Source organism: Beta vulgaris, chromosome 2 (assembly GCF_026745355.1).
Source record: "Beta vulgaris subsp. vulgaris cultivar EL10 chromosome 2, EL10.2, whole genome shotgun sequence".
Lineage (NCBI taxonomy): Eukaryota > Viridiplantae > Streptophyta > Magnoliopsida > Caryophyllales > Amaranthaceae > Beta > Beta vulgaris.
In genome coordinates, this window is record NC_079203.1 from 31,821,635 (window position 1) to 31,835,825 (window position 14,191).

Sequence of the window (14,191 nt, forward strand, 5' to 3'; positions counted from 1 at the left end):
GACGAATTTAATAGAATTTCACCACAAAGTAACGTCCGTCTATTTTTTGAGTACTTAAACTGGAGCTTTTGAAAGTTGAGTATCCAAACTAGAACGAAAGGTAAAATCTTACAAACCCATCGGTAAACTAACGATATACCCTCTAAACAAACCCATCGGTAAACTAACGATATACCCTCTAAACAAACCCATCGGTAAAGTGACGTTGTAGAAAAAGATTAACAGCCAATCATTCAAAGTTATATATATTCTTACATTTACATCACATAATAAGAGAGATAAAATCTTCCCTCACCAAGTCACCAGTGAGCATTGACCACCTATATATGATCTCCTCTCTCCCGTATCTCTCTCTCTCTCTCTCTCTCTCTCTCTCTCTCTCTCTCACATCAAGAGAGACCCACCACACTAACACCCACACGGCACACCAACACTAGTTTCTCTCCCGCCATTCGGCAAGATGGGCATGGATAAATCCTACGCTTCACCGAGCTCCAGCGACCTTGCCGGGCTTCCCAGAACTTACAGTAATCGTCCAGTCAAAGTCATACCACTTCAACACCCCCAAACGACGTCGTCTCCTGCTTTCTCCATTACGACGTCGTCTTCCTCAGCTTTCGCTCGTTGGAGGTCCAAGATGAAAGCCATGACTACTACTGAATGGATCTCATTGTTCCTCCCTTGTTATCGTTGGCTTCGATCATACAATTTTCATGATTATCTTCAGTGTGATGTCATGGCTGGTATCACCGTCGGTGTTATGCTCGTTCCTCAGGTTACTTTCTCTCTCCTCCTATCAATTTTCTTCATTTCCAATTCTATTTCTTTTTTTTTCTTTTCTTTTGAATTCGATGACTTTTATTGTTTCAATCGTAACGAATTCCATATATTTGGAATCTCAAGCATGAAAATTACGATTCTAAGTATTTTGTTTTATGTAATTATCGTGTTTTTGTTTAATTTTGGATTCAAGGAGGAAATTACTGGTTTTCGTCTTCGCATTTGACTGAAATTCCGAATTTCTGTGCTCAATTTTGAATATAGTAATGCTAGCTCTTTTTTGATTTTTTTTTGGAGTGATTAGTGATTAATATAGCTAATAATGATGGTTAGATTCATTTGAGTAGTATATTATTTTACGTGTAAATCGTGATGAATGATGACTTGATACGTTTGTTTTTACTGTATCATACCCTATTTTGTCTCCTTGTATTTGGAAATTTCAGGTTCATCTCCGAGATGAACAAAATAGGTACATCGAGTGACGTTTTCGTAATTAAAATGATACGTATATACAATCGTAGACATTGAATAATTAGGAGTTTGTCGCTTGATATGGGAATTTTGTACTCCACAGAAATGTACTGGACGCAGTTCTCTTGTAAGTTGTAATTATAGGAAGAAACTAGTTTTTATATGCACGCGATGCGTGCGAAAATACGATGTAGAAAAATTAAATTAATTGTTAATTATATCGAATAAATTAGGGGTACTTGAATTGTTGATGGTTTTCTTTTTGTAATGTCTTTTTTATTTTTAAAATTAATTAGGTAGTTTTTTTTTTTAATTAAAATAAGTAGTTAGAATGGAGAGGTAATGAGGGTAAAATGGGGTTTCTAATATTTTGGTGTCCTACCCCTCTTCTCATATAGAATAGAGATGAAAAAAGTTGCAAAATTTGAGTGAAGAAAAGAAAAGTTAAAATTACTATATTCTTACTAATTTTGATATATTATATTTTAGTACCTGTATTTTATAACAATTATTTTTTTTATGTTTATATTTTTGGCATTACGTTGATTTGTTGGTATGAATGGTGGGAGTTTGGTCTGTGTAAAATTGAAGTATAGTGGCTGGAATCCTTTAAGGAATACTGGGGCCCACTTGGATATCTCTTAATATATTCTGTTTTTGTCCATGGAGCTTGCTTTGGTGTATATTGTCTGAAATATTAACCAGATTCCAACTTCTAAGGACTATGTCAACTGTTTTTATCAATTTCGTTTGGATGGTGACATTTTTGAATTCTAGAATGATTGGACTATTGTCGTAGTCTATGGATAGAATGTGGATATTGTTGAATTGGTTTACAACTTCAAATGTAACATAGATCAATGAAAAATTTTACGTGGTAGTTTCGGCCTTTCGGGTTTGATCGAATCATGATAATGATTATTGGTAGTTGATGGTTGTGTGGTGATGTGTGTAAGCATGTTACTTGGACTTGAGTTCTCGGACATGGCTATGTGTTCAAGTATTAGACTCGGGCTATTTTTTTAAAAAATATTATGTTTTGGATTCAAAATTAGACGAGTAGAATTAATTTTTTTGTTTTTTCACGATTCATTCTAGACTGATGTTAAGGACTAAGATCCTTACTCTTAGTAATGGCCATTCTTGTTTTCTTAGTATGTTACAGTTCACTCCTTAATTATCAATAGTGTGAGACTCATTTCTGTTGGACCCCCTCCGGTTTGTCACTTCCTCTGGCTCAATGAAAGATTTTTTTCTTCTCTCTCTTTTTGGAACTTATCTCTTAACTCTGAAGTTTAGATGTATGTATTTACCTTGTTCAGTGTTACTTAATTCGTGGTACAAGATTGGATATGAGATTGCAATTCACTCCCTAATTTTGTTAAATTGTATCCCATATCCATACACTTTGGCACATTAATGACTGGAAATCTTATGAGCAGGCAATGTCGTATGCGAAGCTGGCTGGGCTTGCACCAATCTATGGACTCTGTAAGTTTACAGTTACTGTATATTTAGGGTTATATGCATGTGTCTTATACATCTATTTATTGGTGAGGAAGATGAGATTGCATATGAATTTGATGACTTAAGCACAAAACGCCAAATGATAAACGTATGATGTTTGTTGTATTTGCATGGTTACTCGTTGGTGGATCGTTGGTGCAGATAAAATTGTTATTGTTATCTTCTAGTAATGCTTGATTTCAGATACTTAAGTTTTTTTGGATCAGATACATTTCATTAGTACATTGTATGCAACTACTGATCCTTAGTGGGAGATGACAGGCACAGCATAGCAACATGTTAAAAGTAGTAATCTTGTTATAATATTTGGTCACATATCTTATTTTGATGATCTTCTTTATGTCTTATAAGTTATAACTGCTATGATTCTTTCGCATGCAAAAAAAATGCAGGTTCTCTCCCTGTATTTCTTCTATATACCCATTTTTTACTTGTCTTAGCACCTTGCTCCTGGTCTTTTAGATGATTATATTATATTTCTTATTTGATTTATGATGTTTTTAAACGTCTGCTCTGTGCATATAGTTCTAACTATGGTTCTGATGGTTGTAACAGATTCTGGTTGTCTGCCTGTATTTATATATGCAATATTTGGTTCCTCAAGGCAGCTTGCAGTTGGTCCAGTAGCATTGACATCTCTACTGGTCTCTAATGTGTTAACTAAGATTGTTAGTCCATCTGATAAGCTGTACACAGAACTTGCAATCACGTTGTCACTTATGGTTGGCGTATTGGAGTGCTTAATGGGAATCTTGAGGTAGTTACTTAATACCTTATTCATCCAATTTGATAATTTCCCTTGAGAATCTATTTGAACGTACTGCTTCTTCCATCTCCAAAAGTTTGAGGAACCACGACTGACACCCAATTTTCTAAAACCAACTTTTTTGGATAGGGGGATTGCTATATGCTACACTCATGTGTGGGGGTGTGTACTTGCAAATATTGACTTAACACACATATTGTCCCGCTACATAAAAGATTTTTGTACATATGTTAGGAGGCAACATTCTCTTTGTTAACCTTTGAACTGGAATTTTATGTTACCTGGACTGGAGTATCTGTATTGAAGAGAGCTATGCATTCAAGTGTTACACTTGTCCATCAAAAGTGCTAATAGTTTGGTCCTAAAAGGATGCCACATGCATAAATTGGATCAGAGAGTGATATTACCCGACAAGTTACTTGTGATGAAGAGAAGTATCATAACCGAATCCCTCAACTAGAGATGGAGTTTTATATTCCAATATTTGTAAACAGACTAGGTGTCTGGTTGTCAACAATCACTATATGAATTATTTATCATTCTTTATTCTTTATCCGAAAATTTTGTCATACTGTCCATCCAATATTTCAACAGGTTACTTTGTGACTTAGCCTTTTCTTTTAAAATAGAGTTGTAAATTACTACATTTCCAAACACCTCACATTTACTATAACTGTCTCTTGCCAACTTTGGACGGATTCGTTTTGGTGCCAAAACCACCGGAACGCCGTCACAAATTAAAATGTTCAGTATGCCGTCATTTTGGGGGGAAAAGTATACTCCAAAGGTAGCAATAATAAATATGAAGTGTTTAAAAAGATTATGATATGGTTTAAGTCACAAAGTGATCTATTGAATAGGTAGTAATTTGAAACAATTCCCTTATGTATATTATAGGCTAAATATTAATTGTCATGTACTCCTTCCGTTTCTGAAAGATAGTTACACTTCTCTTATCACAATAACCAAGGAAATAGGGGGGAGAAATGTAAAAGGTGGGTTAAGGAGAGAAACAGTTTAGAGTAAGAAGATGTGAGTAATAAAGTAAAAGGTTATGGGGGTCTCAACTCTCATGTCCCAAAATAGAAAAAAAGAAGTGAACAATTTTTTGTCAAATGTTACTAAAAGGAAACTAAGTAAATCTTTGTGAAACAGAGGGAGTACTTGCCTGCACAGCTGCATTGTACAGGTAGTGTAAGTTTGTTCTGCCGTTTGACAAGATATTCATACTCTTCTTTCCTCCCAGGCTTGGATGGATTATTCGATTTATCAGTCATGCTGTAATTTCTGGCTTCACCACTGCATCAGCCATAGTGATTGCCTTGTCTCAAGCAAAATACTTTCTGGGGTATGATATCGTTCGAAGCAGCGAAATTATTCCCCTTGCAAAGAGTATTATATCTGGGTTTGATAAGGTACGCCTTAGATCATCAAATAATGGGAAACTAACCCCTGTAAGAAATTGTTTCAAAATTTTGTGTATTTGGCTCTATCTGATTACTGAATCTAATAGGGTGTTTACATAGGGGAATTTGAAAGGAATTAAGGGAAGGGGAAATTAGTTTGTATACATGGGACTTGGGAGGGAAGAGAAGGGAATGGGAAGGATTCTTTTTCCTTTTCCTTTTAATAAACCGAATCAGATTTTTAATAGGGAAAAAGCAAGCTCATTCCCCCCCCCCCCCTTCCCTCGCTTTCCCTCTTCCACCTTTCTTTTCATTATTGCTATCCAAGCATAGTGTTATCCTCATTGTTATGACAGATGCTTTTTTTCCCCTGTCGATTACAATCATTATTGTCACCTAACTCCTATTTTGTGGTATGTTTTGGGCATAACTATGCTCTCATGTTCAGCTGCTTCTTGTGTGCGCATTATAACATGAAATGGTATAATACCCATATAGTCTACCTTAGCGAACTTGGTTTTTATTTGCAAGCTTTTGTTTGTTTTAAATCAAACTGGTACCTAAGCTCTAAATCCTTAGTAAGATTTTCATGTTATGCTAGTCCTGTGCTTAACATTAAGTAAAGCTAAAGATGATGCTGAAAGGTCATATGCTGAACCACCTAAGTTTATTAAATTGGTATATATCTCATTTTAAAGCACATTGTCATATTATTATATAGCACCAATTATTGCTCTTGGGAGTGGGAAAGACACCATATTGCAAAATCATGCCAAACTTGTTGGAGGTTTTTTGATATTAAAACTGAGTTGAGGGCTCTAAAGCGAAGTTGTGCACAAGTTAAGGCAAGTCCATGAAGATTTGCCTAAAAACATGTATAAGCAGTAGCATCATACAAGGCCTTGTGAAAATACTGCTCTGACGTGCTGGCTCTTGCAACATGGATTTATCTCAGCAGGGAAAGTCGAGGAAGTAACGAATAGAAACAAGTAGAACCGTCCTTTCTTATTCCTTGTCCCTGCTTGCACTGAAAAATTTAGAGAGAATAAATTCGGTGGAAAAATTGTCCCTTTATAGTGTTATTGTCATTAGTAGTTTGCTGATATTCTATGAAAATTGAAGCGATTCTTGAATATGATCTCCATATATGCTCCTTATGGTTGTCATAGTTACATCCATGTTAGTTGGACTTGAATTTTTGTTTTGGAAATCGTTCCAATTCAAGATTCATAGTTTATGGAAAAGTTGCATATTTTCGGTTGAAAATGAGGTGCCAAGCGGCAATATCTGTATAGAGGCACTGAGTATCAGGAATTTCAGGTGAAAGACATAGATTGACCCCGTATGCGCTGGGTTCCAGCCGTATGGCCCATAGAAAACAGTCAAAGAAGCTAGAATCAAATCTCTCCAAATTTCTTGGTTTTGCTGCTAAATTCTATAATGAAAACATAGAGTGTATCTCAAGGCACTCTGTGAAACTTTAACTCAAAAGTTACCATGTTACTCAGACTCATCTACTTGTCATGGACATGAATCAGTCGAAGTGTCACTCATTCAACTTATGTAAAATTTCCCTGTTATTGGTCCAATCAGGTGTCAAGTCTCCGTACCATGTCGGAGTATTAGATTCTTAATGCAGGTACCCGAGGTGAAATGAAGAGTCCAAGTAAAATAGTGAGTCGATTGTAGGAAAATAAATTTGTCATTATTCCGATACACTTTTGACTACGAAAGGAATTCAAATGTGCTTTTGTTTTGCTGGCTGAAATGGCAATCCATTTCGTAGTCAAGTTTCTATGCAGGCCTTGTAAAATATATAGTTTCTTTGTAGGATATTTTGTGTACTTAATAGCTATTTACAAGCATAGCAGTCAGCTGCGGTGTCTGTCTATGGATGTGCGAATATCAATTACTTTATATAGAATTTTTCTTCGCCAGAGTGTGCAAAGTTATTTGATCTGCTGTTTTGTGTTTCCTCCATGCCACTTAAATGTGTCCTGATTTATTTAAGAAGCGAAGCACTGGTACTTCTTCAAGGTCACGTACCCGTACCCATACCCGATACGATACGATACGGTACATATTTTGTATGACATGTTTCCGGTATGATACGGGGTACAAATACGCGTACCCATGTCCTAAAATGTTGAAATCTCGCCGTTTTCTGTCCCCGTACCACAGTACCCGTCTCTGTGAAACTATTGACACTGATTGATGTAACCTGCTTATTATCTTTCCTGAGCTTCACAAAAACAATTTCTCTCAACATTTTGAGATTTCTTTCCGTAAATTAATGACCAAGTTGAAGAACCTTCTTGAGTACTGCTTTCTTTCAACTATTAGTAATTTAGCATATTTCTTTTCTTTCTTTGATTCTAATTAAATACAATGGGGCAACCATTCTTAACAGTTTGTATATTCCTTGTGTAGTTTTCATGGCCACCATTTGTGTTGGGGTCTTTGATACTTGCTGTTATGTTGACAATGAAGCACCTGGTAAGAAGTTCCACGTAATCTTTCTGATTTTCTTTCCCCTTGAAAGCTCTTATCTATATCATTTAGGGATTGGATGGTCACTAAGGTATTATTTTACATAGGGGAAAACGAGAAAGTACCTGAGATTTGTCAGAGCAGCAGGTCCGTTGACAGGAGTTGTGCTGGGAACTGTTATCGTCAAACTATTTCATCCTTCTGCCATCAGTGTGGTGAGATACCATGATTTGCCTTTGTAGTTTAAAGTTCTGGGGCCTGCTTTATTAGCTTCGTAAACTAATTATGCCTTCTTTTTTAGTATTTCCATCTAGATATTGAACATAGGTTCTAATGAGATATAATCCTCTATATGTACTGGTCTATTTTTATATGTTCAAAGTACATCAATAACAGAATGCTTTTAGTTACATTATCTGAATCTTCCTAACTCAAATTTTATCCAGTGCACCTTCTTGTACTAATTAACATCCACTGCTTCATTTCACGATTGTTGGTCAAACCCTCGCATCATGCGCACGGGAAAATCCACCTTATTTTGGAGGGGTTTGGTGGTGGCGTGGAGCTCTGTTAGACCTATGTTATCAAAAGGCTATTTCTGCTAGGTCCTATACTGAAAATCTAACTGACAGGTGATGTGAGGGACAGAAGTAGGGTACTTAGTGGAATTGTATCATAGATAAGATCGTTGGCCACTATTCTTATCTCAACAGATGCTCCGCTTGTCCGCTACTTGAAACAGATAGTAGAGGACAATCTAATGAGGAATTGTTCGAGATTAATTTGCTCTATCCACTCTATTCTAACTTTATTTCTTATTTGGGTGTTTGACGATGAAATTGACCTTTAATATCCCCATCTTATGTTGCACTTAGTGAATTAGATACTTTTTTCTATTTAATTTTTTGGATGACATGTCTCGAAAGATCGGTAAATCCTTGCTGCTGATCATGTGATGGAGTACTTATTCAATGAGCTCGTGCCTTGATGCTGATAGAGAACTTAATACTGAGAGCAACATATTTTCTCTCGCGATAATCGTATACTGGAAAAGATATGCACAGTTTCATATCTTTGGTTAACTACTAGGATAATGTTATGCTCTCCTTTACTAAAATCTGAAGGTTTGTTATCATTTTGCGTCTTACCCAATAGGAATCTGCTAACGAACTGTTTATTGTTGGTATAGGTTGGGGAGATACCTCAGGGGCTCCCAGAGTTTGCGGTGCCTAAAGCCTTTGCTTATGTCAAGTCCTTGATCCCAACAGCATTTCTCATAACTGGTGTTGCCATATTGGTAAGGATTGTACAGAAGTTCTCTGCTCTGCAATGATACATTAATTTCAAATGGAGGTGTAATTTTTTTGCTTAATTTAATTGTATCAATTATGGAACTTCAGGAATCTGTGGGAATCGCGAAGGCACTGGCAGCAAAGAATGGCTATGACTTAGATTCAAATCAAGAGGTATATTTTAAGAGCATTGGCTATGTCCTACCAACTGAATAGCCGTCCATTGATAATGTAAAGTGGGATCTATCCTTAAACTGTAAAACAAAGTAAAGAGGAGAACAAAGGAGAAGGAAACCGGCCTAGGTGGAAGCAATTTTATTGATTTAGTACATTGATCACTATTATAATTATGTTTTTCTCCTTTTTATTTAACAGCTTTTTGGTCTTGGTGTAGCCAACATTGCCGGATCATTCTTTTCTTCATATCCTAGTACAGGTGAGATTGTTGTCTGCAGATGCTTGTGCTGCGTCATCTCTGTGTCCTTTGGCTTTTTTCTACAAGAGATTCCAATATATATATTTTGAAGTTCTGAAGTTTTTTACTTTTCCTGATAATTTTTCCAATTGGTGCCTTCATTCTTATTGATGTTGCAGGATCATTTTCTAGATCTGCGGTAAATCATGAAAGTGGAGCAAAAACTGGCTTTGCTGGGATACTGACTGGAATTATCATGAGTTGTGCTCTCCTGTTTCTAACTCCGTTATTTGAAGCCATACCTCAGGTGTGATGCTTGTTCTAGTACTTTTGTGTTTCTCTGATTATCTCATGTAAAAGTGGAAACCCTTATGAAATTAGACTATTAACTATTAGTTGCTAGGTTAGTTTTGTGGCCTTGTAAAAGACTGTTATATATTTTGGATCATACTGCATGACATAGGTGGTTTCCCTTTTCTGTGAGTAATCAATTTGCTGAAGTAATATTTCTTGCAAATATCTTTTCCTTGTTGTTTTGGAGCTTGTTGGTCAGTGATGCTAACTAGAACTTGTACTGTATCAACCAACTTGACAGTGTGCACTGGCTGCTATTGTGATATCTGCTGTGATGGGTCTGGTGAGTACAAATCGATTTATGGACTATAAAGTTGATATGAGTTCTGTTCATTATTGTCTTAGTAGTCATCTCGAGAGTCCAGATCAATTCAAGTCTTCCGCTTGAATGCTTGAAAATGTTGGTCTACTTGTTACAACTTCGCCTTTTGCAGTCTTATTGCCTAGTTTCCCTTTATATTATGTGGGTTTTAGGTTTTGGACCAGCAAAAGTGAAAGAGGCATGTAAAATTATAATCTAGTTACAACTCAAATGATAGAAAACTAAAAATGTTCCAAAAAGTTATAAGTGGAAGCTGTACTTGTTGATTTAAATCTCATAATCTTATTGCAGAAATCGAGTTTGATCATTAACTACAAAAATATATTCCTTATGTTGTTCCATTTCACTATATGTTGTGGATCCTTCAGTAACTTTTTTTTGAATTTCCTTTTCTTCTTGAATGTTTGTCATGCCAGGTGGATTATGAGGAGGCTATGCTACTATGGCGCATAGATAAGAAAGACTTTTTCCTTTGGACAATCACTTTTGCTTCGACGTTGTTCCTTGGTATTGAGATTGGTGTTCTAGTTGGGGTGAGTATACTTTCCTGTCATATATACTTCATGTAGATTATTACCTATGCATCTAGATATATGATGTGCTATTGCATAGTACTCTATCCAAATTAATAATCTTACTTTGGCATGTCATACATTTTACTGAAGTACAATTAAGGAAGACTATAATTTTGGCAATTAGCTTGTGGCATCCTAAATTAGAAAGAGAAACCCTCTTTTTTGTTCTTTTTTCTTTTTTTTTGGGGGGGGGGGTGTTAGGTGAGGGAGGGTGAGGGCATATGCTGGGTGCAGGTCTAACATGTAGATGGACAACAGAGAGTGGGGTGAACATTGGATGAGGTTCAACATGGAAGAGTAAGAGAGGAGAGCAAGGGAGAGGGTGGTTTGGGAAGCCACGCATGTCGACGCACTTATAGTGGTGAAGTAGCATTGGACTGTGGCATTGAGGATTCATTGGTGAATTTGACAGGACATTGCATAGAAATTTTGTTAGATTATTGCATTATTATGTTATTATAATCAGGAAGTTTTCAGATATTCTATGTGGGGTAGGATATCTATATTGGACAAAACATGGAAAGTTTTTTGCTTTGCTAGGTTTGTTTTCTAGAAGCTTCCTTTGCAAGGTTGTGTTTCCTATTCATAGTTGGACTAGGTTAGAGAGTTGGAACTTTGGAAGTCTCCTATCATATGAACAGGGACTTACAGACTCATTGATGTGGATTTGCATGAGATGTAGACACTATGTGGAGTTTGAGCGACCTGGTGTGGGCTGTATATGCTCAAGGTTGGAGTCTATTCACAACTGAAATCATAATGTCTGAGTGTGTTCTTGCGAAATTGGATCAGAGACATTTTGAGTCAATGGATTCTCATGGCATGTTGGATAGTTTATTAGAATATGGTGATTAATAACGCAGCTGGGTGGTTTTCTCTATATTGTGGTTTTGACATTTAATATTTATATGCTCTTTTGATCATACACAGCGTTTCTTAACAGTTGGAGAGAGATGTATGAGTCGGTTTTCTGACAGGAAATCTATGTTTCTTTGAAACTAGATACCTCTAATCTACCTAACATTTAAAACGAGTTGCCTTTCATGAAAAGCCACGCAGACTCTCCACCTTAGTGATATTACTTACCCTTCAAAAGGGAAAAAAAAAAGCTATCAATCTATATAGTGTTCTAACCACTAATTCAATTATTGAAATGGTAGTCTAATTTAAATCAATTTCAGCAAGTATTCTAAACGAATGTGATCACAATTGGCTCCCTATCGTTTTTCTAGAGCCTGTATATGCATTATGACCGCCTTTATAATATCACTCAACCTTCACAATTATTGAAACATTATCTCCTACCACAATAGATCATAGCAATCATATCAATACTGTAAGTGTATAGTTGACAATCTATTTTATAAACCTTCCTTTTTCTTGTAGGTTGGATTTTCCCTTGCTTTTGTAGTCCATGAATCTGCTAATCCACATATTGGTGAGTGCAATAACTTCTACCTTCATGAAGTCTTATGTTTGCCTGGATTATTTTATGCAATCTATTTCTCAAGCTGGAATATACATATTGGGAAACTTGTTGGCGAGTGTAATCTGACTGCAGTCGTTATCAGTTTTGCTATTTCATTGAAGGTTTTGATTTAACTTTTAAACCCTACAGCTGTATTGGGTCGTCTTCCTGGTACAACAATTTATAGGAATGTTCAACAATATCCAGAAGCATATACATACCATGGAATAGTGCTTGTTCGTGTTGATGCGCCAATATATTTTGCAAACACTAGCTACATTAAAGATAGGTACGTTCCTACTTTTTCAGTATGATTAGACGTGCTTTTTCTGCATTTTTCTGAAAACTGGAATGCAGTGTTAATTTGGAAGTTCTCATATTATAGTTAGAGCTATGATTTTCATTTGTTATCTCTTGTAGGCTGCGCGAATATGAATCCAATCCTGATCAATCTATACGACGTGGGCCAGAAGTCGAACAAATTTATTTTGTAATTCTTGAGCTTTCACGTGAGTAATTGCAATTTTCTCTTTTCATTATTCTCTCCTTTGTTCTTTTAGTGTGTCATTGATGTTAGATTGGACTCAAGAATATGGCATATTACATAATGAGACCAGCCAAATCTTTTAATGAATTGCTAAAATTTAGTAGGTCTGGATCAAAAGACCTATCCCAGGTAAGAGTTTTAAAATCTTTGCCAAAGGCAACACTGCAGGAGCCTCATGAGAGGCACTGAGTTGATGCTATAATAGCATGGTATCCTAATAGATATTAGAATGCTTGAACTACAACATAGTGGTGAGCAACAAAGGCAAGGTTTTGCCATGGGATATCGAAATTATGTAATTATCCTTTGTCATTGTCACCAAAGGTGATCTTTGGATTTATAAGTCTCACACAGCTCTGCTCTCAAGAACCTAAATATTTCTATGCTAATAGATATTAGAATGATTGAACGACAACATGCATAGAATGAGCAACAAAGGCAGGGTGTTGGCGTGGGACATTCTAATTATATAGTTATCATATGTCATCGAGGGTGATCTTTAGATTTACAAGTTTCATACAGCTTTTCTCTAAAGTACCAAGGTCTTTTTTATACATAACCTCGACAGAAATTTCGTCTTGATTCCTTATGTGATGATTACATGCCAATATCTTGAACTTCTCTCTTTTTTTTTTAATAACTTTGCAGCTGTGACATATATTGATTCAAGTGCCGTCCAAGCTTTAAGAGACTTGTATAATGAGTACAAATCTCGTGGCATCCAGGTTTTGTGCTTGTCCCTGAATATAATTTAGTCTTGTGTCATTGATTTTTTAAGTAATTCAAGTGAAAGTTTCTAATCGCTGTTGGTTTCCAGATTGTAATTTCGAACCCTAATCAAGAAGTTCTCATGACCTTAACGAGAGCTGGCCTCGTTGAATTGATTGGGAAGGAATGGTACTTTGTGAGAGTACATGATGCTGTTCAAGTGTGCTTTCAGCATGTGCAGGAAAACGAAATGCCGAAAACCCTAGATTCCTTCAATGATAGCAAGCGAAATCTCATCCAAAGACTTGGTCAAAGGAAGGACAATATACCAACTGTGGATTTGGAATCTGGTAATCAAACTTCATTGGTTTCAAGCAGTTCTGATCACCAGTTACAGGAGCCACTCTTGCCTGGGGGATCTTAACGCGACATACCGTGCTTTGATGTCCAACATTATTTGATGCTATTCTTTAAAAGAATTCTGCTGTACATATCATTTTTGCTGCTGTACCTCAGAACATGATCTGTATTTTTGTAATTAGCTCTTTGTTGTAACTGTTGTGAGGTGATTTTTTTTGTAAGATCACTTGAAATTGGATGTATGGCGACACTGTTATATATGGTGTACAGTAGCCCACTTTTGCCTTACGCAGCCCTTTTGGGAAAGTCAATAAGAATTTGAAACGAGTTTGTTGTGTAAATGGTGATTAAATGTTAATGTGGTTGAGAATTACTTCCGCGTTTTTCTTTATTTGTAAAATTTCCTATTTTAGAAAATTGTGGATTATGTGTGATATTGATATTTTCAGTGATATATTCTCTTTTTTAAAAAGCTAATATGAACCCGATGCACACTAATTAGTGTGCACTCGATCCATATCACGTGAGTTTATGATAGTGTATATTGATATGATATAGTGTATGTTAAGATGATATAGTGTATGTTAAAATGATATAGTGTATGTTACAGTGATATAGTGTATGTTAAAATGATATAGTGTATGTTACAGTGATATAGTGTATGTTAAAGTGATATAGTGTATGTTATAATGATATAGTGTATGTTA

The 14,191-nt window shown here is 35.9% G+C and overlaps 1 protein-coding gene across 2 annotated transcripts; it reads left to right on the plus strand.

Annotated features, from left to right (window-relative positions):
* Window positions 1-300: 300 nt before the first annotated feature.
* On the plus strand, window positions 301-13,825 carry LOC104886950 (probable sulfate transporter 4.2). 2 transcript variants are annotated; one of them, XM_010671511.3, is made up of 17 exons: window positions 303-775; window positions 2,697-2,745; window positions 3,337-3,538; window positions 4,794-4,962; window positions 7,384-7,449; window positions 7,551-7,658; window positions 8,633-8,740; window positions 8,844-8,909; window positions 9,111-9,171; window positions 9,330-9,457; window positions 9,746-9,787; window positions 10,243-10,359; window positions 11,788-11,839; window positions 12,020-12,158; window positions 12,290-12,378; window positions 13,065-13,141; window positions 13,234-13,825. In XM_010671511.3, the coding sequence occupies exons 1-17, from the start codon at window positions 461-463 to the stop codon at window positions 13,546-13,548; spliced, it is 2,103 nt and encodes a 700-aa protein (XP_010669813.2). In that variant the 5' UTR covers window positions 303-460; the 3' UTR covers window positions 13,549-13,825. The 2 variants fall into 2 exon arrangements, with proteins under 2 accessions (XP_057248563.1, XP_010669813.2); XM_057392580.1 differs by lacking the exon at window positions 9,746-9,787 and having other exon boundaries at window positions 301-775.
* Window positions 13,826-14,191: the final 366 nt, after the last annotated feature.